The 25,216-nt window shown below is 40.2% G+C and overlaps 1 protein-coding gene across 1 annotated transcript; it reads right to left on the bottom strand.

The window, feature by feature from the left end:
- Nucleotides 1-25,216, bottom strand: LGMN (legumain). The gene is made up of 14 exons (XM_007422534.4): nucleotides 25,058-25,216; nucleotides 20,240-20,408; nucleotides 16,977-17,074; nucleotides 15,758-15,839; nucleotides 15,206-15,291; nucleotides 14,981-15,056; nucleotides 14,312-14,374; nucleotides 12,491-12,557; nucleotides 9,664-9,782; nucleotides 8,479-8,568; nucleotides 4,939-5,139; nucleotides 2,650-2,820; nucleotides 1,305-1,372; nucleotides 1-854 (listed from the first exon to the last, which is right to left on the bottom strand). Exons 2-14 carry the CDS (start codon nucleotides 20,375-20,377, stop codon nucleotides 818-820), a joined length of 1,296 nt encoding a protein of 431 aa, XP_007422596.1. The 5' UTR covers nucleotides 20,378-20,408; nucleotides 25,058-25,216; the 3' UTR covers nucleotides 1-817.

The following is a 25,216-nucleotide window of genomic DNA, read 5'->3' as shown; positions in this document are numbered from 1 at the left end:
TTTATCAACTTCTTTTTAATTCAAAGATTGCAACATCTCCTACCAACTTGTGTAAACATATATCACACTTGGAAACGGAAACACAGTATATATTCTCTTTCAGGAGAAGCTGCAAACGAATTCTTCCATCGCTCATGGGCTTGAAACCCTTGAGTCTTTCTTAATGAAGCTGGATCATGTTAAATCAAACTGGTATTTCCCCCCAGCTTTATGGGGTGGGGGGTGGAAATTGATGGCTTTTTATTCTTGAGCCATGCAATGTAAACCCTTCAATTAATAACATATCCTTCAAGTCATGAAAGCACTGACCTCCAATTATGAAAACCAAAAATATTACATTCACAAACAGCAATTTTGTGAAATCCATTGGGCCATCTGCAAATGGCTGAGACACCCAAAGCCTCTGTGAAAGGATTAAAACTAAACATATTTCAATTCAAAAGAAGCACTTCCGAAGTCAGCCCCCACTTGTAAAGTATTACAAATAAAAATATCCCAGGCTGACACAGAGGAATCCACATGACAATCATGAGCACTCTGAGGAACTTGTTAATGCCAGGGAACTTCAGAAGCAGCTCCTGGAGTAAAACACAGACCTGGGTTGAATCACAACACTGCATACTCTGAAGGCTTTAAAGTGCAGGACCCAGTCAGTTATTTTAAAAAGCTTTTGCCATAGGCTTGTTGCTTCATAAGAGACACATGTAAATGATCTTGCTTTGCTTTGCGTTAATTCCTTGTTGATTATTCCACATTAATTTCATGGTTATTGATTACTTGATTGAAAGGAGGTAGATTATACTGGAAGGGATACTTTTTATCCAAGGCACACCTGATCCATGGCCAACTGTATTCTGCAAGAGAAAACAACTGTAAATTATTAAAATCTTCACAGCACTAATGTTTTATACATCTAGATTTTATAAAGCACCAACCATTAAAGCACATTTTCACAGAGCGTAGATAAAAAATGCCTACTTGAAGAAGTTACCAGGAGCTAGCCAGTAGACAAGGACTGGACGATACATGAACCACATGTGTCTCCCCTTTTTGTGGCACTGAAATCCCACTGAGATTACATTACAAAAATCTGAAAGCAAATTATTAAAGGCAAACAAACAAACTTTTAAAGTCACAAGAGGAGGAAAATTCCATCCAGGAATGTCACTGCTACATCGTCTGCTGCCTTCAGGCCTTTTTTTTTTTTTTTTTAAGTGGCCTTTGATTGTAAAAGGTTGCCTATCTGCAGATCAACAGATAAAGTGAATTTTCTGCTTAACACACATACACATGTACTCTTTTACCTGTCAGTGGGATACCCTGTTTCACAGACATTGACCAAGGCATACAACTGTCTCAGCGCATGTTCATACTGAAAATGGAAACAAACAAGAGAAATTACCTTTCATCACTCAATCTGCAGGTTTAAGGGATTTTCCTAGATGTCATTAATCCTATTCCTTTCTACCAGATATATTTGTTTTCTTAAGTTGCTCGGTTTCTGAAATCTCTGAGCAACTCACAGCAAACCATCACAACAGCATTAAAACCAAAACTACTACAATTAACTGCAGCCAACCTGATGTAACATCATTTGGAGGTAGAATAATATTAATCTTCAAATGCTCTCCTCAAGAATTGTGTTGTTACAGCTCCTCAGAAGCATAATAAGAAATGGATGGTCCAAATAATTGGGGATATGCTGTTCCACCACTGAAAAGAATCAGCAGTGGGTCTCTGCAGATGGCATTCCCTCAACAAGCCATCTTTTTCTAACCACCTCAGGGGAGGGAGATGGTCTCAGTGATAGCTGCCTGAGCCATGTGGAGCTTTAAAAGTGACAACCAGCACCTTTGCTTGTACCCAGAAGCTAGCTGGCAGCCAATACAGCTCCCTTAGTAGTGTTTTATACAAGGGTTTTTACATGGCTTGGTGCACCCATAACAAAGTGGGCAATCTCATGCTGGGTCATCTGACACTTTTGAATGATCTTCAAGGGCAGCTCATACAGAGCAAACTGCAATAGCCCAGATCTGAGGTGACAAGGCCATTGGCAAATTTATTATGGGCATGGTTGACACAACAGGGGATCCAATTTCCCACCCTTAAGTGGACACACACATACCTAACATGTTTTCATAATGGATGATTTCAGTATTTTTTTCTTCTGTTAAACCAGATGTACTTCAAAGCAAGTAAAAATGAACGCTAAGAAATTTTATCAAACGAGGGATGGGGAATCTTGATCCTTCAGACTGGAAGGAGCTATAACTTCCTGCAGTTCCAACCAACTTGGCCAATGGTCAAGGATACAAGAAACTGAGGCTCAGAAATATGCCCAACGTATCTTAGAATAGGAAATAAAATGCACTACTTTCCCAAGGCAGCTGCAACAATATCTTATTTAAAAGCAAAGCCCTTGACAATTCCAGATAAGTCTATTAAGATCGTAAGATTTACTTCTTGCTTTACATTTTGCTCAAGTGAAAATACAAAAATGCAAATGTTCACACTCCTGGTCAATCAAATAACCAAAGTGCTGCTTTCCCTCTAATACAAATAGAATGGACCAGGCTCCCAATTTTACATAGTCCAAGCAAGACCAGTACCAGTCCCCACTATCTACCACAACATCTTGAGTTAACTTACCAAAGGTTTGTGCCAGTTAAAGCAACGCTTTTTAAAGTGATTAATTGCTGACTCATAGCAGTCATAATTTCTGAGGTTCATCCTATGTGACAAGATTTGATGTGCATGCTCTGTAGAGCCTGTTATTAAAAATATGATCTTGTGCATAGACTCCTGAATCATCTCTCTGCTCTAAAAGAGAAAAAAAAAAGGAGAAATGGATGTTATCAGGATCCCAAAAATGTAACAATGACCATTTCCTCAAAAACACAGGGGGAAAGAATGAACCCTGGAACAACTTTCATTTTCTTTTGGGATGAGAAAAAAGAACAGGCTACAGGTAGTCCTGGATTAGCAACCACAATTGGGACTGGTAACTTGGTCATTAAGTAAAGTGGCCACTAAGTGAAACATCACAATTGTATGATTTTACTTCAGGTTTCCTTCACTTTACAGACCTGCGAAGGTTGTAAATGCAAGGACTGGTTGCAAAGTTACTTTTTCATCACCATCGTAACTGTGAATGGTTGCAAATGAGTCAGTCACTAAATGAGAACTATCTGTATTCACACGCACATAACAGCATTTTCCCTCCTACAACCTGCTTACAATCATCATAATGGTTTTTTAAGATCAAATTTTAAGCAAAAATTTGGGTCAATGCCATTCTTAACACTGAAGATCTCACTCAAGTGGTATTATGTTCCTCCTCACTTCAACTGATGTACATCTTTCATGCATTTTTTTTTAACTTTTTGGAACTTTGTGAATCCTGCAAAGCTTCCAAGATAGAGGTTACATGTATGCAGGTGGTTGTAAACATTTTGGGCATAAATCCATAGTTACGATGCAACAATATATTATTCAGTCACTCCTAGAATTAATTCATGCTTTGAGTAGAACCATTAATTCAATGGGACTTAAGATACTCATAACTAAGATTCAGGTCTTAATGTTTTCAATGAGTGTTCTTTTAAACATGATTCAATCTGGACCTAATACATTTTTTGAAAAAGATATTTCAAGTCTGCATTGGCAGCTGAAATGAAGTGGACTATTTGCACCTTATCCATTTTTAGTGCACTGGCTGTTTACCAATCCTGTTATTAAGAATATCCTTGCTAACTCCATATAGCAAAAATAAAACATCCAAGGGTAATGCTTCTGGTCCCAGACTTCAAACATCTAAATAGCAGAAAAGTATAATGATGTCACGATAAGACAAGACCGCGTGAAGTTTAGCATCTTGCTGTGCATGGAGGACTATGGCAGATGAGCTAGCTGATCTTCCACTATCCCTGGTTAGTCTAATGAGCTTTAAATCAGCATTTCTCACTTGCCTAATTCAGGGTAGAGAGAGCACACCTCTCCAAAAAACAGATGGTTCCCTCCTCAACTTCTTCTTTGAGTTCTTGTAACTCATGCTTGTGTCATCAGTGGTAGTATCTAGCCAACTTGTTTGCTATCAGCCTCTTTTTTTTAAATTGCTTTTGATTTTTCCAGGCATCAGGGTTTTCTCCAATGACTCTTGTTTTTGCCTTATGCGTCCAAAATATTTAAGTTTTATCTTCATCACTAGTGCTTGCAGTGAGTAGTCTGGTTTTACTCCACCTGGTATTGAATGATTTGTTCTCCCTGTAGTCCAAGGTATTCTCAGCTATTTTTTTTCTAGCACCACAATTCAAAAGCATCATTTTTTTCCTTCAAATAAAACTCCGAAGCCTCATTTTCTAAATACTCAAATGCATTTAAAAGCACATTTTAACCCCCTTGGGCAAATAGCAGCATGAATTAAACATCATGCTAAATCATGATGTAGTTTATTTGGTTTTGGCTTAATGCATTATGTGAAGTCAGCACAGAGATTGCAGTTTACTAATAAATCAGGATTAAGCAAAACGTGGTTTAATACAAAGGTGGGCAATTTTATGCTAGTTGGGAGCCACATTTTACATGGGGGGGGGCTGAGTAGATGGAGCCAAGGTGCACAGTAGGTACATCACAGCCCTAACCAGGGTATTCTTTGCCTGTTTGGGACAGGGTTCCTTTCTGTAAAGCTTACACCACAAACGTTATATATTTCCCACCGTAAAAGGTGCGAAAGCCATGCTGCTAATTTTTTTACCCTGTCAATGGAAGGGGCTCCAGAGACTTGGTATGAACTCCTATGGGTTCAGCTTGCTTACTCCTAGCTTAGGCCAATATGTGAATGTGATATTTCTGTTCTAAAAGAGATGCTTTTCACAGAAAGAAACACAAACATCGTCCATTTCTACTGAAGTCCATGTTGCATTTCCTTTTCATCCTTACCTCTAGATGCCTCTTCATCTCTCCTACAATTGCCTTTGCTTCATAGATGTCATTGGTGGCCATCAGTTTTCGCTTCATAATTGCAAGGGGCACATCAGGACTAGGTGTGAGGTCATAGTGACTGACTGGTGGCAATGAAATGGGGGTGCTGGAAGTCCTTTTTAAGCCCTGGAACTGCATTACTTTCATATGAGAGATGGACTGCAAGTGGGAAAATGGAAAGACAACCACTTCAGCAAAACTGAAGCATATTTAGGAGACTATTTTATAAAGCTGAAACTTTTTGAAGGGATAATGAGATATCTCCTTTTCCCCTTTTTCCTATGTTAATGGATAGAAGTTACCAAGGCCACTCAACAAGCTCCACTGATGAAAGCACGCCTTGACCTCAAACATTTGAAATTGACTCTAATTACTATACTATGTGGATGGACCTCACATGCAAGATGTCAGAGAAGGTAAGAATAGAAAATCTATGGTTTTTCCAATATGCTATCCAGTAACTCCCAGCATCCTTCACATTTGTTATGTTGGGTAGGCTCACTGGGAGCCAAGTCAGCCTGCAGATCCTTGGTCATAAGGATCACATGGTAAAACATGTCCCTGCTGCTCTTTTCTGCCACAGAAAAGATGAGAAGGGAAAGTTGGATGCCACTGCAGATGGGATGATTGAGAGTTATAATTCAACAAAATTGCGAGGGCCATTATTCCCTGTTCCCTATGCTAAACAATCCCCAGCATCCTCCCAATCCTAGAACTGGGAAGATGCCAGAGTTTGCCCCACATATGAACTTAATTTGGAAAACTTATGTGGGGGAAGATGGTTGGCCATTCCCCATCCTCACAGAAATCAATGCCACACTTACTGTGGTGAGCTGATCTACCTAAAGCTAGATCGTGATTAAAAAGAATGAAATAATAAACACAAGGAACATAAGGGACCCCCCCTCCCACCTTTATTTTCTTTCCATCTTTTGAAGCTCAAATATTAAGGCTGGCATTCTAAAAGTTGCATTCCTTGCATGGAGCTGCAAATGAGAGCTCAACAATCCAACTTCCAAGTCCCCCCCCCCCGCCCTTCTAATGTAGTTTTGAAAAGGTACAGTGGTTCCTCTACTTACGAACACCCCTACTTACGAAAATTTTGAGATACGACCAGCTCCGGCTCCAAAAATTTACCTCTACTTACAAACTCGCCTCGACTTACGAACCGGATCCGCGCCCATTTTCCCTGCTGCCACGCGGTCACGGCTTCCTGTGGGCGAGATCGCGGTAGCAAGGAGACGTTCGGTGAGGCTTGTGGTATGTTTTGTGGCGTTTTGGAAGGTTGTGGAAGTTGTTTGGTGTGCTTGTCAGCATGGCTCCAAAGAAAATGCAGAGCAGGCTTGGCAAGAATAAGGCTTTGAAGAAAAAAGTGACGATCGAACTTAAGAAGGACATTATAGAAAAGCACGATTGTGGTATTCGTGTGACTGATCTGGCCTCAGAGTACAAGATGGCGAAGTCGACCATCTCGACTATTCCGAAGAATAAAGATGCCATCAGAGGAGCTGATGTGGCAAAAGGAATGACAATCTTAACAAGGAAGAGGACACAAGTGGTGGAAGAGGTGGAAAAGCTGTTGTTGGTGTGGCTGAATGAGAAACAGCTGGCAGGTGATAGCGTGAGTGAAGCTATCATCTGTGAAAAAGCCAGGAAGCTGCACAGTGATTTACTGCGGGAAAACCCCTCTACCAGCACAAGAAGTGAGGAATTTAAAGCCAGCAGAGGCTGGTTTGAGAAATTCCGAAAGAGAAGTGGCATCCACAGTGTGGCAAGACATGGTGAGGCTTCCAGTTCTGACAAGGCTGCTGCAGAAGCCTACAAGAAAGACTTTGAGGACTTCATGAAGGCGGAAGGATACGTCGCTCAGCAAGTGTTCAACTGCGATGAGACAGGGCTCTTCTGGAAGAAGATGCCAAACAGAATCTACATCACGCGGGAGGAAAAGGCACTGCCAGGGCACAAGCCCATGAAGGACAGATTGACCCTTTTGCTGTGTGCGAACGCAAGCAGCGACCTGAAGATTAAGCCACTACTCGTGTACCATTCCCAGACCCCTCGTGCGTTCAGGGACCACAATGTTCACTGAACAAGGGCAGACTGCCTGTGGAGGGCCAATGCGAGAGCGTGGGTCACAAGGCAGTTGTTCATGGAATGGCTGCACGAGGTGTTCGCACCCAGTGTTAAAAAATACCTGTCTGAGAACTAGCTGCCTGAAAGGTGCCTTCTCCTGATGGACAATGCCCCGGCACACCCTCCAGCCTTGGTGGATGACATGGACGCCAAGTACAACTTCATAAAGGTCAAGTTCCTCCCCCCCAACACGACACCTCTTCTGCAGCCCATAGACCAGCAAGTGATCTGCAACTTTAAGAAGTTGTACACAAAGGCGCTCTTCACCAGGTGTTTCAATGTCACCGAAGAAACATCCTTGACTCTCAAAGAGTTTTGGAAAAAAACATTTCAATGTCCTCCACTGCATCAGCCTAATTGACAAAGCCTGGGAAGATGTCACCTGCCGGACCTTAAACTCGGCCTGGAGGAAACTGCGGCCAGAGTGTGTCACTGAATGTGAGTTTGAAGGGTGTGATGCAGAGGTAGTGGAGGAGATTGTGTCCATGGGCAAGAGCATGGGTCTGGTTGTGGATGATGCGGACATAGAGGAGCTTGTTGAGGACCATAAGGAGGAGCTGACCACAGAAGAACTTGCTCAGCTCCAGAGTGAGCAACAGAAAGCGCTTGGCGAGGAGTATTCCACTGAGGAAGAGGAGGAGGGGGAGGAGGTGAGCAGTGATGTGATAAAATCCATCATGCAGAAATGGAATGAGTGCCAGGATTTCATTGAGAAGCACCACCCCAACAGAACTGTGACAACCAGAGCGTTGAACATGATGAACGACGTGTTCTCTCATTTCCGGAGGGTTATGCAGCGCAGGAAAAAACAACTGACTTTAGACAGGTTTTTCCCCAGAACTGAGCCTGCAGCTAAGAGGCAAAGAAGAGAGGAAACCCCTGAAGGAGATCTCCCCGATGTCCTTTTGGAGGGGGACTCTCCCTCCAAACAATAACTGCCTCCCCACCCCATTCTCCCTCTTCATACTGTGCTTTTTTTCATGTTTTTGTGGTTTAAAAATAAAATGCATATGTTTCAGAATTGTTTAACCGTATGTATTTACATTGAACCTTATGGGGGGGAAATGTGCCTCGACTTGCGACCAAATTCGGAGGGCGGGCTAGCCGTATTTACATTGAACCTTATGGGGATATTTGCCTCGTGGTGCAACCAAATTCGGAGGGCAGAACGGATTAACTGTATTTACACTGAACCTTATGGGAAAATTTACCTCGACTTGCGACCAACTCGACTTGCGATCAGAGTCACAGAACGGATTAAGTTCGTAAGTAGAGGTACCACTGTACTTTAGAGAAAAACTGGGTAGAATGCTACTTTCAAAGACGTCTGTCTCAATACTCCCATACTATTAATTAAGTACTCACAATGTTTCCATACTGCATCACATGACTAGTGTTGGTATGTTTCTTTACTAACAGAAACTGCTTGTGGAGGGTTTCTTTTTTCAGATCTTCCTGTAAAATGAAAAAGAAACAAGCACCTGCCATGTGCTTACGCCTTTCTGTGTACAAATACTGAAACACATTGTTCCCCTCCAAAGTTTTGGTTCTCAATTAGAAAAGATGACAGTCTTTAAAAAAAAATGCTGAAAAGTTTCCCAGGGGACAAATTGTGCAAGAGAGTCTGAAGTTCAAAAGGAATTTCCACAAAACCCATCATTTATTCTACATTGAAAAATACTGTGAGGAATGCGCAAGGACTAGTGATTAATACTACAGAGAAATGGAAAAATATGCCTCTTTTAGACATTTCTCCAATACACTTTACTGATGGTATCCATAAGCACATTGAAGTTGATGATATCTACCCCAATACTTCCCACATGCGCTATTTCTTTATTTATAAAACACATTACTACGGTACCTGTTTCTAGAAGGAGACCGAGCAACTTACACATTAAAAAAGGGAGAAACACCACAATATCAAGGAAAGTAAAGAAGAAAAGAGAGAAAGAAAGCAAAGAAAAAGAGAAAAGTACAAGAAAAGAAAAAAAATTAAAAATAGAAAAGAAAAATGAAAGCAGCGGCTTCCGATATTCTTCAGAGCAGTTATAAGTACAATTATATTTTAACCTCTCTCTCTAAAGTTACATCATAATACCTTTCTTTCTATAATCTAGCCTGTCAACCTCATGTCATCTCTCAGGAGGTCTTAACCAACCAAGAAGCACTAGAATCTAATGAATAGGTGGCCGGGCAAACAGTCCAAAGGATCCTGTCCACTTCCTCAGGAGAAAGAGAATCAAATTATTCCCAGATAACCGAGCAAGGCCATGCCTTTATCACCTCAACTGGACCCGCCTCATCGAAGTGCAACTCTGAGCAAATCTGAGAGACTTTATCCACCAGATGCCAATATTTTTCACAAGGGCCCCCCAGATGATCCTCTGGGATAGAAGCAAATCATCTGGAAAAGGGCCACTGGTTGGCTATTTGTAGATGCAACAAAAGCAGAGAAATAACTATATTTCATCTTTCTGTTCGCCAGAATGTAATCCCTAATAGGGCTCTTGCACAAGGAAATACCACTGCCAGGTCCTGGCAACTTACCACATCAGAATCTTCCATCCATCCAACACTGTACCAATCCCCAAGGTACGTTTGCCTCTTGTCATCATAGTAACATGCATATGAAGATTCCTCAGAGTTGGCAGCTGTTGTGGCATAAACTGTAAAGGAAATGGATGAGCCCTGTTGACTTGCTCATGTCAGAATGCTTGCCCAACCTGACCAACACTACCATTCAGAGTACTTGGATTTTAAGGTGACTTGCTCCAGCCACAATGTATGCTCTTTTAAAAACCTTCCCACTTTAAATAAAATGAGATAAGGTAAAAGGACAGACTGAACAAGGAATCAGTAATGAAACTCCTAAGATATGTTGGCAATTTCAGCCTGTTGTGGGGATAGGAGAAATTGTCCCAGCTTGAACGGTATCTGGGATCTTAATTTGTATTTTCACTTTTAACTAGAGCTCTCAATTGATTATAGGTTTCATTCAAGTATTTAGAATCTACAAAAGGGACATACAGTACTAGGTGGCATTAATCCTAAATGCCAATGAGTGTGCTAGCATTAATCTGAAAGTAACCTTTACTAAGTGCACCTTTACATTTCAAATCTCTGAAGAATGAGCCCTATTTTCATACACATAAATAACACAAATAGTTCCTTCAGACTACAATCAATACATGTTGGTTTGCACATTTTTAGTAGTTCTTAACTGTTTCAAAGTCAATGTTTCTGAACACTTGAAAAGAACTATAGGCAATCATTTAGTGACCACAATTGGGACTGGTAACTTGGTCATTAAGCAAAGCAGTCGCTAAGTGAAACAGCAACTGTGTTTATGATCTTCAGCTTTCCTTTGCTTTACACATCTGTAAAGGTTGTAAATGCAAGGATTGGTCACAAAGTTACTTTTTCATCACCATTGTAACTGCAAATGGTTGCTGTACAAGGCAGTCGCTAAACCAGGACTACCTGTATGGTGCTGCAGTATAACACTCTCTTAGAATATTAACTACAGGTAGTCTTCACTTAATGACCATTCGTTTAGTGACCATCCAAAGTTATAACAGCACTAAAAAGTAACTTACGACTGGTCCTTGCACTTACAACCGTTGCAGCGCCCCCATGGTCATACAATAGCAGTGCTTGGCAACCAGCTCACAATTATGACAATTGCAGCATCCAGAAGTCATGTGATTGCTATTTGCAACCTTCCCAGCTGGCTTCTGGCAAGTAAAATCAATAGGGAACTGTGTGATTCGCTTAATGACTACAGATTCACTTAATGACCATGGTGATTCGCTTAACAACCACTGCAAAAAATGTCATAAAATCAGGTGCGGTCATGTGATGCCTCACTTAACGACCATCCCACTTAACAACAAATTTTCTGGTCCCTATTGTAGTCATTAAGTGAGGACTACCTGTACTCCTTAAATGTTTTTGAATGTATGTTTGCTTTTTGATCAACAGCTAGCATATCCAGCTCGCTTCAAGTTTTGTTGAAGTGGAAATGTGCATTCATAAATTAAGATTTAATATTTACACCACCTTGGAATGGCACAATACAGTGATATTGTGAATACTGGAAACCTTGGCAATATTTGTCACTATCAGAACCAAACAATTTCTATCTAATAAAATAGCTTTTTGAGTTCTGTTCACAAAATACTATTGAATGCACCCAATAATTTAAAGTTTTAAGTGCTGGTAGAAAAGCTGCTCTGCTCATCCCACAGACTGGAAAAAAAAACACAAACACACAAAATGAGCAAAATGTCAGTTGGTGGCAAATTAGCCAAGGTTCTCTATTTTTAAATCATAATTAACTAGTAATTCAATTATACTGCCAACACATATACTATTGTATCTGCTGAAATGAACTACAGTGAAACCTCAGTTTAACAGATCATCATTTAACTGATTTTGGATGCAACCAACAAAATCTACATTCAGATTTCACTCTTGAAATAAGTCCACTGTTTTCAGTCTGTCCAGACAATTGTGTCATAAATGGAGCACAGCTCCATCTGGTGCACTAGTTGTGCCCTTTCCTAGATTGGTCAGTCCTCCAGACAATCATTCATGCCTTTGTCACCTCACAGCTCCACTACTGCAAAGTGCAATATGTGGGGCTGCCCTTGAAGACAACTTGGAAGTTTCATCTAGTTCAAAATGTGGTGATGCAAGCATGCCCATTCATGAGCAATTGAAGGTGTGGTTATCATCTATAAAGTCTACATGGCAAAGGGCCTGGATATCTGCAGGACCGCCTGTCTCCCATGGTTTCTGCCTATCCAGTACTATCCAGCACACTTGACATGCTCCAGGTCCTCTCAATTAAATAGTATCATCTTTCAGGACCCAGGAAGCATGCCTTCTCCGCAGCAGTACCTCCCCTCTGGAATGAGGTCCCTCCTGAGATCCGTATGGCATTCCAGAAGGCCTTGAAAACCTGGCTGTTTTCCCAGGCCTCGGGGTAGGGTGGATGGGACTTCCCTGTTTGTGATGTCTTATGTTTACTTTGTTGTTGGATTGCCATCTTGTCATTATTCTGTAGTGATTTTTGTAGTTGTTTGGTTAATTTTTTGTATTCTCATGTTTTTATATTATTTATTATTGTGAGTCTCCCAAAGTCAGAGTGAGGTGGCACCTAAACTGAATAAATAAATAGACACAAATGACATGACAATGTCAGTTATGTGATTTTGCAAATGACTATAGTTTCATACATTGTCAATTACATAAATTTGGATTTAACAAACATTGAGAATCTTTTCTTCAAATGTTCCATTAAACTGAGGTTTCACTATAGAGCTAGTGTTACTTGTTGGCTTCCAGATCAAAACACTGACTGATCACTTACCATTGATGTTATCAGGTAAATGGTCCATCATTGATCCAGATTCACATGCTTCAATGTAAAAGACCATCTGTAATTTACAGAAGACTCCATTAGAAATATTTTAGCAGTTCACTAGTTCACTCTAAGGGGACGCGGTGGCGCAGCGGCTTAATGACGCTGAAAGTTGCTGGCCAGAAATGGTTGACGCTTCAGCGGTTCGAGTCCAGCCTTCGCGTTAACAGGGTGAGCTCCTGTTTCCTCCCCAGTTCCTGTCAACCCAACAGGTCGAAAACTCACGTGAGTAGATAAATGGGGACTCTCACTCCGGTGGGAGGAAAAATGCTGGCGGCACCTTGCAAAAAGGAGTCGGGAGCAGTTGCCGGTAAGCACGAAAAACCGTGCATGCCCAAAAAGGGCGCGAAGCAACGGAAAGCCCGCCTCCTGCGCTCGCCAGCTGGGCTCTGCTCTAGGAAGGAGGCACTGGCAAAACCACTTCCGAAACACCTTGCCTTGAAAACTGCAAAGGACTCGTCCAAGCAGTCACTGCAGAGTCGGTAACGACTGAGCGCAGATTAAAAAAAAAAAAAGTTCACTCTATTTGCTTTTTGTCTCTATTATACTGCCTTTTAAACCAGCCTTCCCCAGCTTGGCATCCTTGAGATATGTTGAGATTATAACTCTTACTGAGTACTCCCAGTGGTTGGGAATCCTGGTTAGGGACTGGAGTTGTAGTTCTTGCATATGTTGGCAAAGGTTGGTCTAGACTTTCAGTCAAATTTTGTAAGATGTTGACAGAAAGGCAGTTGAAACTCTTTCCAGTTTGTTTGCATGTTAAAGCCAGAACATGGTACATTTAAACATAATTATTTTAAAACCTCTATTTCAAATTAGATGATATATTATATGAGCTCTAAGACACTGGAAGGGGAATATAAGCAGAATGCATCAGTTAAGTGCTACTTAGGAGTCTCTTAATATAAACTGAAGAAAAAAAAGCTCTATTTTGTCTTTTTCTCTGGAAATGTGCATTCACTTCAAGCAGGAAATCATGTAAGCATCTGTGTTTCAAAACAGATATTCCATAGGATATTCAAAAAAGATGACAGTTAGCTACATACCACTGTATTTAACTTTTCCCACTGTACTTTCTTTTAAGGTGAGTTGTAGTTTCAAAAAGTCTCTTATACCCTAAATTAATTCCTACTTGTGGTTAAGCATACCAGAGTGGTGGAAGTAACAGTCCTGACAAAATGAAGCCTTCATAGAACTGGGCCTAGATTTAACATCAATTTCCCTGGCATTTTCCTCATAAACTTCTGAACAAGGCCACATTCCAAGCCACTTCTCTATCAGTCTAAACTTTATTGTATCACAGCACAGGACTAAATTTCACATATTTCCAACCTTTTGCAGTGGAATAAATAAAGACAAACAGCCTGACATTTTCATATGCACTGACCCCTATATAGCAACCACATGGTTCCAAACTTACAAAACCTTTCCTGAAAGATGTTGGTATTTCTGCAAATCTCAGGACTTCTCCAGCTATACCAATATCAGCCTTGTTTGTGGGTGGACACTGGCTTATCTGATTAAGACCTCCTCTAAATAGAATACTGTATGATTCCCAGGCATATCAAAACCAAGACTTTCATGCAGTCAATTGCAATAAAATAACAAAGCTTGTAGGTTTACTGCTATAGTATCATTCCTCAGAGTTGGTACCACAATCTTCTTACTTTTTATAATGTCATCCTTTCCATTAACTCTTGTAGGAATTACAGCTGAAGTTACAAAGCAATTTTCTATGCCATTTTTATATATGGAAAATAAGAATTTTACCTTTTGGTATTTTTTATGATGGTACATATACTTAATAGTCTTGCTCAGATCTTGCACATTGAGCTGTAAAACAAAACAATCACGATTAGCCCTCATTGCCATCAAGCAAATGAAATTAAAAACACACAGTGAGCATTCCTCTCCCAAAATTATTTGAGACCCTTACAACAGCCATGAGATATATGCTGGCATAATTATCCACGTAGGAGAGATTAAAGGGAAGGGTGATTTTTCAGTCTAGTCTCTGTTTTGTTAAAACCAGGTTCTTGGAAGTAAAATAAATCTCATAAATTATCTAACTTCAGTATGTCCAAAGAAGATAACAATTCAGAAATCAAAATAAGTAGATAATGATTATTTATATTCTATTTCTTATAGTCAATCTAAAATATATACTGATTGTAAAATTCATTACAATTCTCAATCAACATGCATACATTCTTTCAAACTATCATTCATACACGCACATGCACACACACCCCGCCCCACAATATTTACAACTATTTCTCCAAAGATCCCATGACAAACACAGGAGCTGATATACAGGTTTCCTTTTCACAAAGCACCAAAGAAATAAACACTAAGGAAATTTATCTCTCCCCCTCTCTTCCTCTCCTTTTTGATTTTCTTGCAGACGCATAGGCACACATTCTGTGTTGAAAAACATACGTCATCATTTGGAAAAGCCAGAATTCCAGGGCCACCATGATCCGTGAAGTAAACAAATACATGATCCTTGGGGCCACTGCAAAACAAAAGGAACTAATCATTTATTTATTTATTTATTATTAAAAGTATATGCTGCCCATTTCCCCCAACGGTTTAGGTTTAGGTTAAATTACATTAGCAACAAAATAATCTTTTTGGAACCTATTCCATCCTTTTTCCTGTTACCTTTTTAATACTTTTCCTGATCCTTTATTCTTTACTGCTTCAGCATCACCCCTCAGCACAGCAAGGAAGTTCTCTGGTGTAACATCCTACAGATTGATAAAAATTGAAAGCTGAACACAGCAACAATGAACTCTTCATTCTTTATCTGTTGTAAGCAACCCACAACCAGCATATGTAAGCCACAGCAATGTTTCTCAGCAGGGGGGATAAATATCCAGGATTAACCTAGGTAGATGATGACTCCCATCTTAAAGAAAAAGCTTGTAAGAAAGAATGATGAGAGCAGAGAAGGTAGGCAGATCTATCAAGTGTCAGCTGAGTGGCCTGAGGCAACAAAACTAAACATGGGGTCCAGGACTGAAATGGCCTCCAGGAGGCTTGGGCTTAGGAGCCAAAATGAAATAATATTTTGCACTAGTTTGCACTCTTATTATTTGGATATATTTTATTATCTGGGCTTAAGGAATTACTGCATTTACAGCAGCAAACACTACTTCAGCCCCAGTTAGCTCTCCTGTTCCATATCACCATACAAGGAAATCAGACACTTACATCTTTTATATAGTCCTTTATTACTCCTCTGTAAACATCTGTGCCATTTGGTCGATTGATAATAATGCCTTGGGTTGGATTCCTGGAAATGGAAAAAGAGTAGGAATACATAAAATATCATGGTCTCTAGAGATTTCACAACATGAAATCAACTGCTACAGAAAGCAGAACTTTTGAGTGCAGGCCTTATGCCAAATATGAAGAATTCTAATCACTGAGAAAAATCTAGCTCTCCCTTCAGGGAAGCCAATTTCTCCAACCTGATCCATCAAACTTTCTCCCTTTAATTTCCTTTTTCCTCCAATTTCATGATGATGATGGTTAGTCTCCAGCTATGGATTACATTTCTTAAAAATACATACAGCATTTCCAGACATTCAGATGTACATACCTTGTATGCTGAGGTAGTAAGATCCCAAAATCTTACCACCATTTTTAGGTGGTATAATGCAGTGGGTGCAGGGAGTCCTTTTTTAAAATAGGCAGGATCTCAACTAAAGGAGCTGAAATCATGCAAAAATTTGTTCATGTTTTACTTTAATTTATGGGCTGTGGAATGCTTTAGAATGGAAGAGATACCTCGGCCATGTTGCCAAGCACTGCTATAAGATAATAGTTAGATGCTGAATAATGCACAGAATAGAACAGTGTTTCTCAACCCTGGCAACTTTAAAATGGGTGGACTTCAACTCCCAGAATTCCCCAGCCAGCCATGCTTTACACAGCTATTGCTTCTTTTTTTGCTGAACAGATTTCTCTCTCCCACACAGCCAATGAGTGTCAATTCATATACTATATTTAAGCATATCTGTACATACCCAATAAATCTATAAATTGCCTTAACATGCCTTTAAAACAATGATGGCCAATCTAAGCCATAGTTTTATGATTCCCACGATGAGCTATGAGCTGGCTTACGATTGTGTTCTAAGGGAAAAATTGTATTTTCTTATGTCTTTGTTCAGATTTACTATGATCATTCCAGTGGAATGCAATCTGGGATTTTGTTTCCTGAGAAAAATAGGAGGTTAAGACAGTTGAACAAGCCCAAATGAGTTGGTTGTAGAACATGCCTGAAAGCATAACATGAGGCTCATTCAAAGAGTAAGTGAAAGTTGCTGCTGCAAAATTACTTGAGACCTTATGAGAAAAAAGCTTGTGACATTTTTTGTAGGGTTGCTGCAAAGAGGATACACATTGCTAAATGTTTATTACTTACTCATCATTATAGGCAATGTCATCATACATCATAACAATAATTTGTTCATCTGGTATGCCATTCTGGTGCACGATCTGGTAAGCATGGCATGCATCAGCCTGAAAGATATAAGACAGTTTTCTTTACCAGCTGTTTTTCAACAGTAGGCAAGACACCGTGACATTACATAGATATTGCTTAAGTTAATATCTTGTTTCTCACAATGTAGACTTGGAACATAATTGTTCACTGAGACTCACAAACAGAGGATGCTTGCAGAAAGAAACATTGATAGGAGAATAGATCAACATGGCTCTGAGCCACAAACATACTGAGCCAAATCACAAAACAATTATGATTCTAATAGGAATCCATGGTGGAAGAAGATTGGACACAGTGCTGGGGATGAGAAAGGCTGTGTAAGAGGCAATGGGAAATGGGGAACACAGCAGGCTGGGTGAGACACTGGGGAGGAGAAAAAGTGCAGCGTAAAGGAAATAACTAAAGGAGCAGGTGTGAAAATGGGTGACTGGCATCAGCAAGTGCACACCAGCCAAAAGAAAACAGGGAGAAAAATGGGCATTCACATAATTTCGGAAGAGGTCATTCATCCCAACAATTACTTTGTTGGTGCTCAGGACACTTTTTCCAGAATCCCAGAAGTGAGTACAGCCTCTATCATAGATGCCTCTATGGTGAATTAATGTTAAACTCAGAACAGAATTTAAGGTGTGCATGCTCTCAGTAGCATTGACTGTGTATCACAAAACAATTTAAGCTGCAGGTGTAATTCTGGAACTTTCCAGTTGCCGGTGACAACTTGAAATGTTTGCATATCTAGCAACTGCAAAGTGGAAGTACACAGCTTTTGGAGACAGAAAGGCCAATTTTGAGACAATTTTATCAGCATTCATACTTCACTGAATCTCTGTGGTTTGCTGTGTCGGTCACTGCTTGGGAAGGACAAGGCCACACCTGCAAAATTATGAGTCATCCCCAAAAGAAACTCTGTACGCTCACAGCAATAGAGACTTTTTCATTCCAATCACTCTATTGTAGTAAGTCTAACTTATTCCAAAGAAAGAGCAGGAATAGGTGGCAAGAAGAAATTATTTATTCTGTAAATGTTTCTATACTGTTTGGAAAATATTGGACAAATTTCTTTAAACCAGAAACGAAACCTACAGCTGGGCCAAAAAAACAATTCTCCAAGTTCCTACTGTTGGATGCCATCCAATATCTGGAATCCTCTCATTTCCTTGTTCCAAAAGGAACAGATATTGCTCAACATTTAACTTTCACAAGACACTATAGTGAAAGACTTTCAAAAGCACTTAAAAATTCAATAACAGAAAAAGATTCATTGTAAAAAAGCCCACACCACACTACAGTGGGTTTCAGTATTTTCCTTAAATTTACACATTTTTTTCTCAGAAAGACACAGAATGAACACCATTTCTTAATCCACCAATCCTGACAGTATATATGCATGAATGCTCCGATAGTGGAACAACTTTGTCACACAAAATGCATAGCTCAATCTTATCCTAGCCTTTCAATTTTCTTCTCCACTGCAAGCATAGCAAGATAAAGATATATTCAGACACTTTAGCTGTGTTCCATTCTGAAATGTGACAGAACAGATGGGGATTAATCATAAACAGTAAAAGCTTAGGGAAGAAAAAATATCTGAAGACAGAGTACAGTTTTAGGTCATGAAAAGGGGTAGAATCTTAGAGCTGGGTTGAAGGTTTCTACCATGGTCATTTTGTTTCCTTCTGTCATGACCTTCTCGTTGCACAACTGCAGATTGACTTTTTTTTTTTAAAGAGAGCTGCATATTTCTGCAACATCTGGGTATTCTGGCCAGCTGCAATTTAGTACACAGTTACCATCTTCCATCAAGAAGTTTCTAGTTGCAATAAGGAGGACAAACAATTTTGGTGCAAAAAAAAAATGATTTCACAATAAAAATCGCAGAATCTGAAGACTGCTATTTCTACATCTTCTGCTGCAACTTCTCTTCATGTGATTGTCTTTTATGAAATTTTCCTTACCTCAAGCTTCCTCTCGCACACAACACCATCCATCCACTCTCTTAAGTTTATATCTTACTCTGCCTGTTCCTCTTTGACCCATGCTGTTTGTACTTAATTACAAAACTGAACTGGGACAGCAGAAGTTACCAGACTGCCTTATTTACAGCTACTCCTCATTTAGCGACTACCTCAGTGACCATTCACAAATACAAAAATAAACTGTAATTAAAAGATCATTTCCAACCAATGCCACATTCATCCCCAAATTTCCTAACAGGATGAAACTGATTAAGGTCTGGTCAGTTTCAGCAGCAGGGTTCTAATCAAATAATTAAGGTCACAATGTTGAGCTTGTTAACTTGCCATCTGCACTTTTAGGGAAATGCTGGGCTGTGGAGAAAAGCAGCTCAGGAAGAAATAGCTTGTTTAAGAAATCACTCCACCCTGCAAGGGGGCAAAAAAGAAGGAAAAAAACCAGGTCGGGCACAGGAGAGGGAATTTTATCTGAATGAGATGGCAACAACCAGTGATCTTCGCAGCATCTCTCTCTGTCACATGTTCACTTAGTGACCATTTCGCTTAACAGCCAAGTCATTAAAACAGAATGCAGTTGCTAAACAAGGAGAGGGTGTAAACTGTTCTGCCTCTGCACTGCAGCAAAGAACGAACGCTAAGTGTGTCAAACTTCGCTAAATGTTAAGATTTGATACCAATTTGGTGACTTCTAGATGGGGATTGGGATTTCTGAGACCTTAAGTCCCAATAAATCTAAATCATGCCAGGCTGGGAAAAGCTGTGCTACAAGCAGAATAGTAGTAATAGTTTTGACTCTTTGCTTATTCAGTATGTATCCCACCTTTCTACTCAGAGGATAGTCAAGACAGCTAACAAGAACTTCCTCTATCATATCACATCCATGCCAAGCTTCTTCAAGTTGTAAGAATAAACATTTAAAGGCTGCAATATGGGAGATTGGTTAACAATGATGGCTCTCAGTTACCTTGATACGCAGCTCATGCCTGAAAATCTTAGCACCAGATTATTTCACCATTCCTATACATCTGGATAGCATTAATAAGAAACTGCAGTGAGTAAGCTAAACTTCTCAACAAACTAGCCATCAATTCTCAGTGTAGTCTGACATTTTTAGCTGGGGGGAGGGAATCCTCAAAAGTTCCATCCAATTCAGCACCAAGCCCTCCGTTTACCCAGTTATAATTCAATTGGGGCTCAAAGCATTCTCACCTGGTGCCTGTAGTTATACCAGCCACTGGAACCAGCCACAATGACAACCCAATGCTTGCCTCCATCCTCAGGGTCCTCCAGAGTCAGGGTCCAAATTCCCAGCACACAGCTCAGCAGCACAGCTACCTTCAAGGCCATCTCGTCTTTCTTTACTCAAGACCTACAGGAACTGGGAGACAAGATAAACAAAAAGGTAATGAAACAAAGCCATAGCAAAATGCCTATAAAAAGAATTTTACAAAGCCCATGTAAGTATGATTCAAAGTCCACTGTACAGCAAGCAATCATATGACTTATTTGGACTTAGTTAAAACCGGCACTTGAGCCTGAAATTAGCTGACAGGCTGTTTTGTTACTGTACTGAATTTATACTTGAGTGCTTAGAGTAGGATCCATTGGTGGTGGTGGTGGTGGGGGTCTTAGCTATATTGGCTCTCTACCACACTACATTGCAACTTAATTTAGCCACAGCAAAACCTTTCTGAATTTGATATACAGGGAGTCCCCAGGTTAAGAACATCCAGGTTAGAAACAACCCGTAGTTAAGAATGGAGCCTATTGTAGCAAAATTCAAGTTAAATACACAATGGTTCAAGTTCATTACACATTACTACTATTATTGTGCATATAATAATACTGTTCTGGTTTACATACAAATTTGACTTAAAGACAGACCTTGCTGCTCACCATATACTAACTACACACTACTTTCCTTTGTTTTCTTCTTTTGGCACTCTCTGCATATAAAGCAATAAAAAGAAGGCAAAATGGGCACTGCAAGTCATTGAAAACATCACTGTTTAACACTTGCATAAATCATCCAATGCTCCAGATATATAGAGGTTGCCCTAATGTTTCACTGTTTATAGCTTTTAGTAACCGAAGTGAAAAAAAGCAGGTGCTCCTAAAATCAGGATGAGAAGATCCAAATATGGCCAGGAGCAGGGAAATCCTTCTGCGTCTACCATCTGCGCTGTAGAAAGCATGGGGCTGATATCATCCAAGGAAGCAAAGCTAAATCCCCCAATTTTTAGGATTTTTCTTTTAGTAAACTAGGTACCTTTAGCTTAATGGAGGCTTAATACAATGATATTTGTGTGTTTAAGTAGAATTATGTGCCACTACCATTTGGTGATTTGGCACTGAATTTCAGTCGCATAAGTTTTAGAAATAAGCTCTGGGGAGAACAAAAAAGGAGCTGCAGTGCCTTTTGGAGTGGTACAAGTCTAGATGATGTTGTTCTATCTGTCACTATTAAGGTCAACATACGACTAGGTTCAAATTTTCTCCTCCAAAGCTTGCTCTGTTGCTCATTCAGCCCTCTATTATCAACTTCACAGCAATTTTTTAAAAATCCCCTGCCTTACAGGAAGCAGTTCTGGTACTGCTTTATCTGGCCTACTTTGTTGGGCTGACATTGACTTAGAATTGGGGGTTGGCCTGTTTCAACATAGAATCACAAGGCATTATGGTGTTGGGTCTCCTTGTGCAGAGAAGTTGGGAAATCACAGGAGCTTTTCAGTCTTAAGAAAAATTCAGTATATGCAGTTGAACTCTGAGCACATTAATTATACTCAGCGAATTGTGCTCTGAACTTAATTACATCTGTTAAAAACTTGAATTTGCAGGCTTTTGTGAAACTTCTTGATAAATAAAAACAGTATTAAAAACATCCTATTAAAATGATAGATTAAAGAGCTATTTTATAAGTAGCATCATCTTTTTTAGATAAAGAAAATCCAAGACGGCTAGTAATGATCTACACATTTCTATGAGAGGGAAAGAACTTGGTTTTAATATCCTTGTGTTGATTTGTCCACCAACAACCTCTGAAAGGATCAGATTCTCCAAAGAGTTTTAGGCACATGCACTCAACCCATTTAGGATACTGGCTAAGCCAGTTAAGCCACACACACACAAACCTGTCTCATATTAAAGGTGGACCCTAAACACACCCAACTCCCTTCCGGTCATGCTCTGCAGGAAAGATAAACAATGGAAAACAGACTGTCATTTGGGAAGGCTTATCTATCATTCTTCATCCTTCTTCCAGGCCCCTAATGCTCCTCATAGCCTGCCTTTACACAGCATTGAAAAGGTTATCTCTTCACTATGTTGAAATTCTTGACTGACAGACTCAAGGTAGTTTTCTTATACCACTACTACACCCATGGCTGAGTGATTACAAGTGGAGCCAGTTTAACCAAGTAATTCACTGATCTTATAACCTACATGTAGCCTTCAAGTTGTTTTTTGAAATGGTTCAAGTTATATATCCTTGTCCTGATTCTACTATCAGCACCCCATTAACTTGTATCACATTATCCAGAAATGCCAGGGACCAAACCACATGTTCTACCAGATGCCACAGGTCTCCTGACTTGAAGCAAACTTACTATGAAAAAAAAGTTACATCTCCCAATAATAGGAAAAATCTTAGTAAAAACAAGATTTCTGCAAGTCAGCTGACAGCAAGGAAACCATGCTACAGTGGAGTTTTATCCACTTATACTTCAAAAAGGTACATTCATTTTCTTCCTTTAACTAGCAATAATAGTGATATTAACTAGACTTGATTAGAATAGAATAATACCATACCCAGCCTCTGAGTACTTCAAATGCAACCAGATAGTCAACTGTCTCTCATGAATCACCAAACTTATGTCAGCATTTCTAGGGTTTAATACCCCAATTTGGGGGGGGGGGATTTTACATTATTTGAAATACATACAGGCAGTCTTAAGCATGCTTGTTACAGAAATGGTTGCATTTCTGAAAAGAAGAAAGTTTCCCCCTTCCCAGTTTATTTAATGCAGTGGGTGTTGCTGATAAGGAAGGGAAATTACCCATGTTGTTGTGAAGTGCCTGAATACATAATAGTGAAACATGCATTTACTGTAAGTATATAAGTGAATCCTCCAGAGACTATGATTGTTTTCATTTCCCCCCCCACTATCAGTTGGTATTATGGGTAACAATCAAGAACAGGTATCATTTCCCTTATATGTCACTGAAAACCATGCACAAGTTTTCACCAGTCACATAATTACTACACGTAATCTACCTATAGAAGGTGGAGCACTAAAATACATTACAATAGTTAGACTGTACAATACAAGCAACTCATTAACCCAACTTCTGGGATTCCACAACACACTGAACCATAAAGTGGTTTATGATTGGTTCACTGGGTTAAACACAACCTGGATTCCACAACAAGTGAGTCTAAAATGCAGTGTGCTAGCTTGTAGACTCAGTTAGGGCTCTTAAATTTAGGGCTGCCCTTAAGTACTTTGAGAAAAGTGGTGTTTAAAACTTATTGTTCATAAACAAATATTAATTTTATTTGTATTGTCGAAGGCTTTCACGGCCGGAATACGATGGCTGGTGTGGGTCTTCCGGGCTGTGTGGCCGTGTTCTGGCCAGAACACGGCCACACAGCCCGGAAGACCCACACCAGCCATTAATTTTACTTGCTTACTGAGGAATCTTGCATTTCAGCCATGATGAATCCCACAAAGGTTTCTGAGACATTTTAATTTTATAACTTTTTTCCCTTCAGTTTTAATGCATTTTAAACATTATGTATTAATTTCTTTTTTTTTTACTGTATACTTTCTGTTCTATTATTTTTTCTGTTAATTATATTTTGGTCAGTAGACTTCCCCAAAGGGGAAGACATGTCTAGGCCAGATATTGATCTTCTAGTAAGTTAGTTAGGTACCATATATTCAGACTTGACTCCTGGTGACTGCATAAGCCATACATATTCATCCTGACCTGCTTCAAGTGTCTAAGTCACTCCAATTTAAGAATTACTATTCTAAAGAAATGCATGCATCCGTTACCAGCATCTCCCGTTGGAGATGGGCGGCATACAAATTTAATAATAAATAAATCTTTAACCACTGAGGTTCAACTGCACAGAGCTAGCGTAATTCAGTATTGCTCCACATTTTAGTGAGCCAACAAACATTTTAAGTCTTGTATAAGCCAATGCTGGTTACAGTATGCTAACAGTTATAAAATCAAGTATGATGCTAAATACTGTACTCACACCAATACGATTCTAATTAGATTTCTTCCAGTAACTCTCATTTTCTGGATTTACCAAAGGTATGGAGTGGGAAGCTGTAACTTGGAACCTGAAGGAACTCTTCCACCCAGAACAAAACAAGATAACAATTCAAGTGAAATACGCTTTCCGGGAATTGCATATCTTCTATAAGGTAAAATTAGGGCTTATCTGGAAAGACAGACCATCCACTTCAACGCTGTTTTATCCAAGCCCCACCATGAGAGAAGGCAAGGTGCCCTTCCCTGACAAAAATAGGAAGGAGGCCATCGCAGGAGTGGCCAGTGGAAGGGGACCATCATAGCCTGGGCTGCAGATTTGGGGACCACGTCTATTTATGAAATCAGACTTTAGATGAAAGCCCGAAGCAATCAGTCCATCGATTCTTCTCCACACCTGACGCAGCAGAAACCAGCACCGCTGGGCAATCCCAGCCGCAACCAGAGGCTGCGAATAGTCGATCCCGAAACCAACAACAGGAAATGGCTGCTGCCATTCTGGAGACCCTCGGCTGGGTACCTTCGAGCTCCTGATCCAGCCCAGCGATTTTGGGGGCCTTAGTCGAGTCATTCGCCCTTTCAAGGGGGAGGGATGAAGTCCGGAAAACGCGATCCCAATTCCGCCCCGTCCCCGCCAGCAAACAGCCCAAATGGGGTCTTTCTGCAAGCGAATACCCGCCTCCTAGCAATTCCACGTGCTCTTCCCGCCAAGCAACATTTAACCCTCCGTAAGGGGGCTCTTACCCAGGCTGGAAGAAGGTACGAGGTGGTGCTGGTGCCGCTGCCGCTGTTCCGGCCCGATCCGTCCTCCCCACCTCGTTCCTTCAGGAAACAGCGAGCCAGAGGCGGTGCTGGAGGTCCGTGCGGCTGCCAGAGGCTCTTTATGGGAGGGAGGAAAAAAAC

Source organism: Python bivittatus, unplaced genomic scaffold (genome assembly GCF_059951505.1).
Source record: "Python bivittatus isolate LINGU-HERP-01145 unplaced genomic scaffold, Pbiv_v1 ctg000480_np1212, whole genome shotgun sequence".
NCBI lineage: Eukaryota > Metazoa > Chordata > Lepidosauria > Squamata > Pythonidae > Python > Python bivittatus.
This window is presented reverse-complemented; position numbering and strand designations above follow the sequence as displayed.

Excerpts from the sequence above, each read along its gene's own strand:
- LGMN (XM_007422534.4), bottom strand. The coding sequence starts at position 20,377 with ATGGCCTTGAAGGTAGCTGTGCTGCTGAGCTGTGTGCTGGGAATTTGG. Across the intron at positions 15,840-16,976 it reads GACATTGCCTATAATGATGA|GAATCCAACCCAAGGCATTA; the intron begins GTAAGTAATAAA and ends TTCCATTTCCAG. Across the intron at positions 8,569-9,663 it reads GGATGGAAGATTCTGATGTG|GAAGATCTGAAAAAAGAAAC; the intron begins GTAAGTTGCCAG and ends TTCATTTTACAG.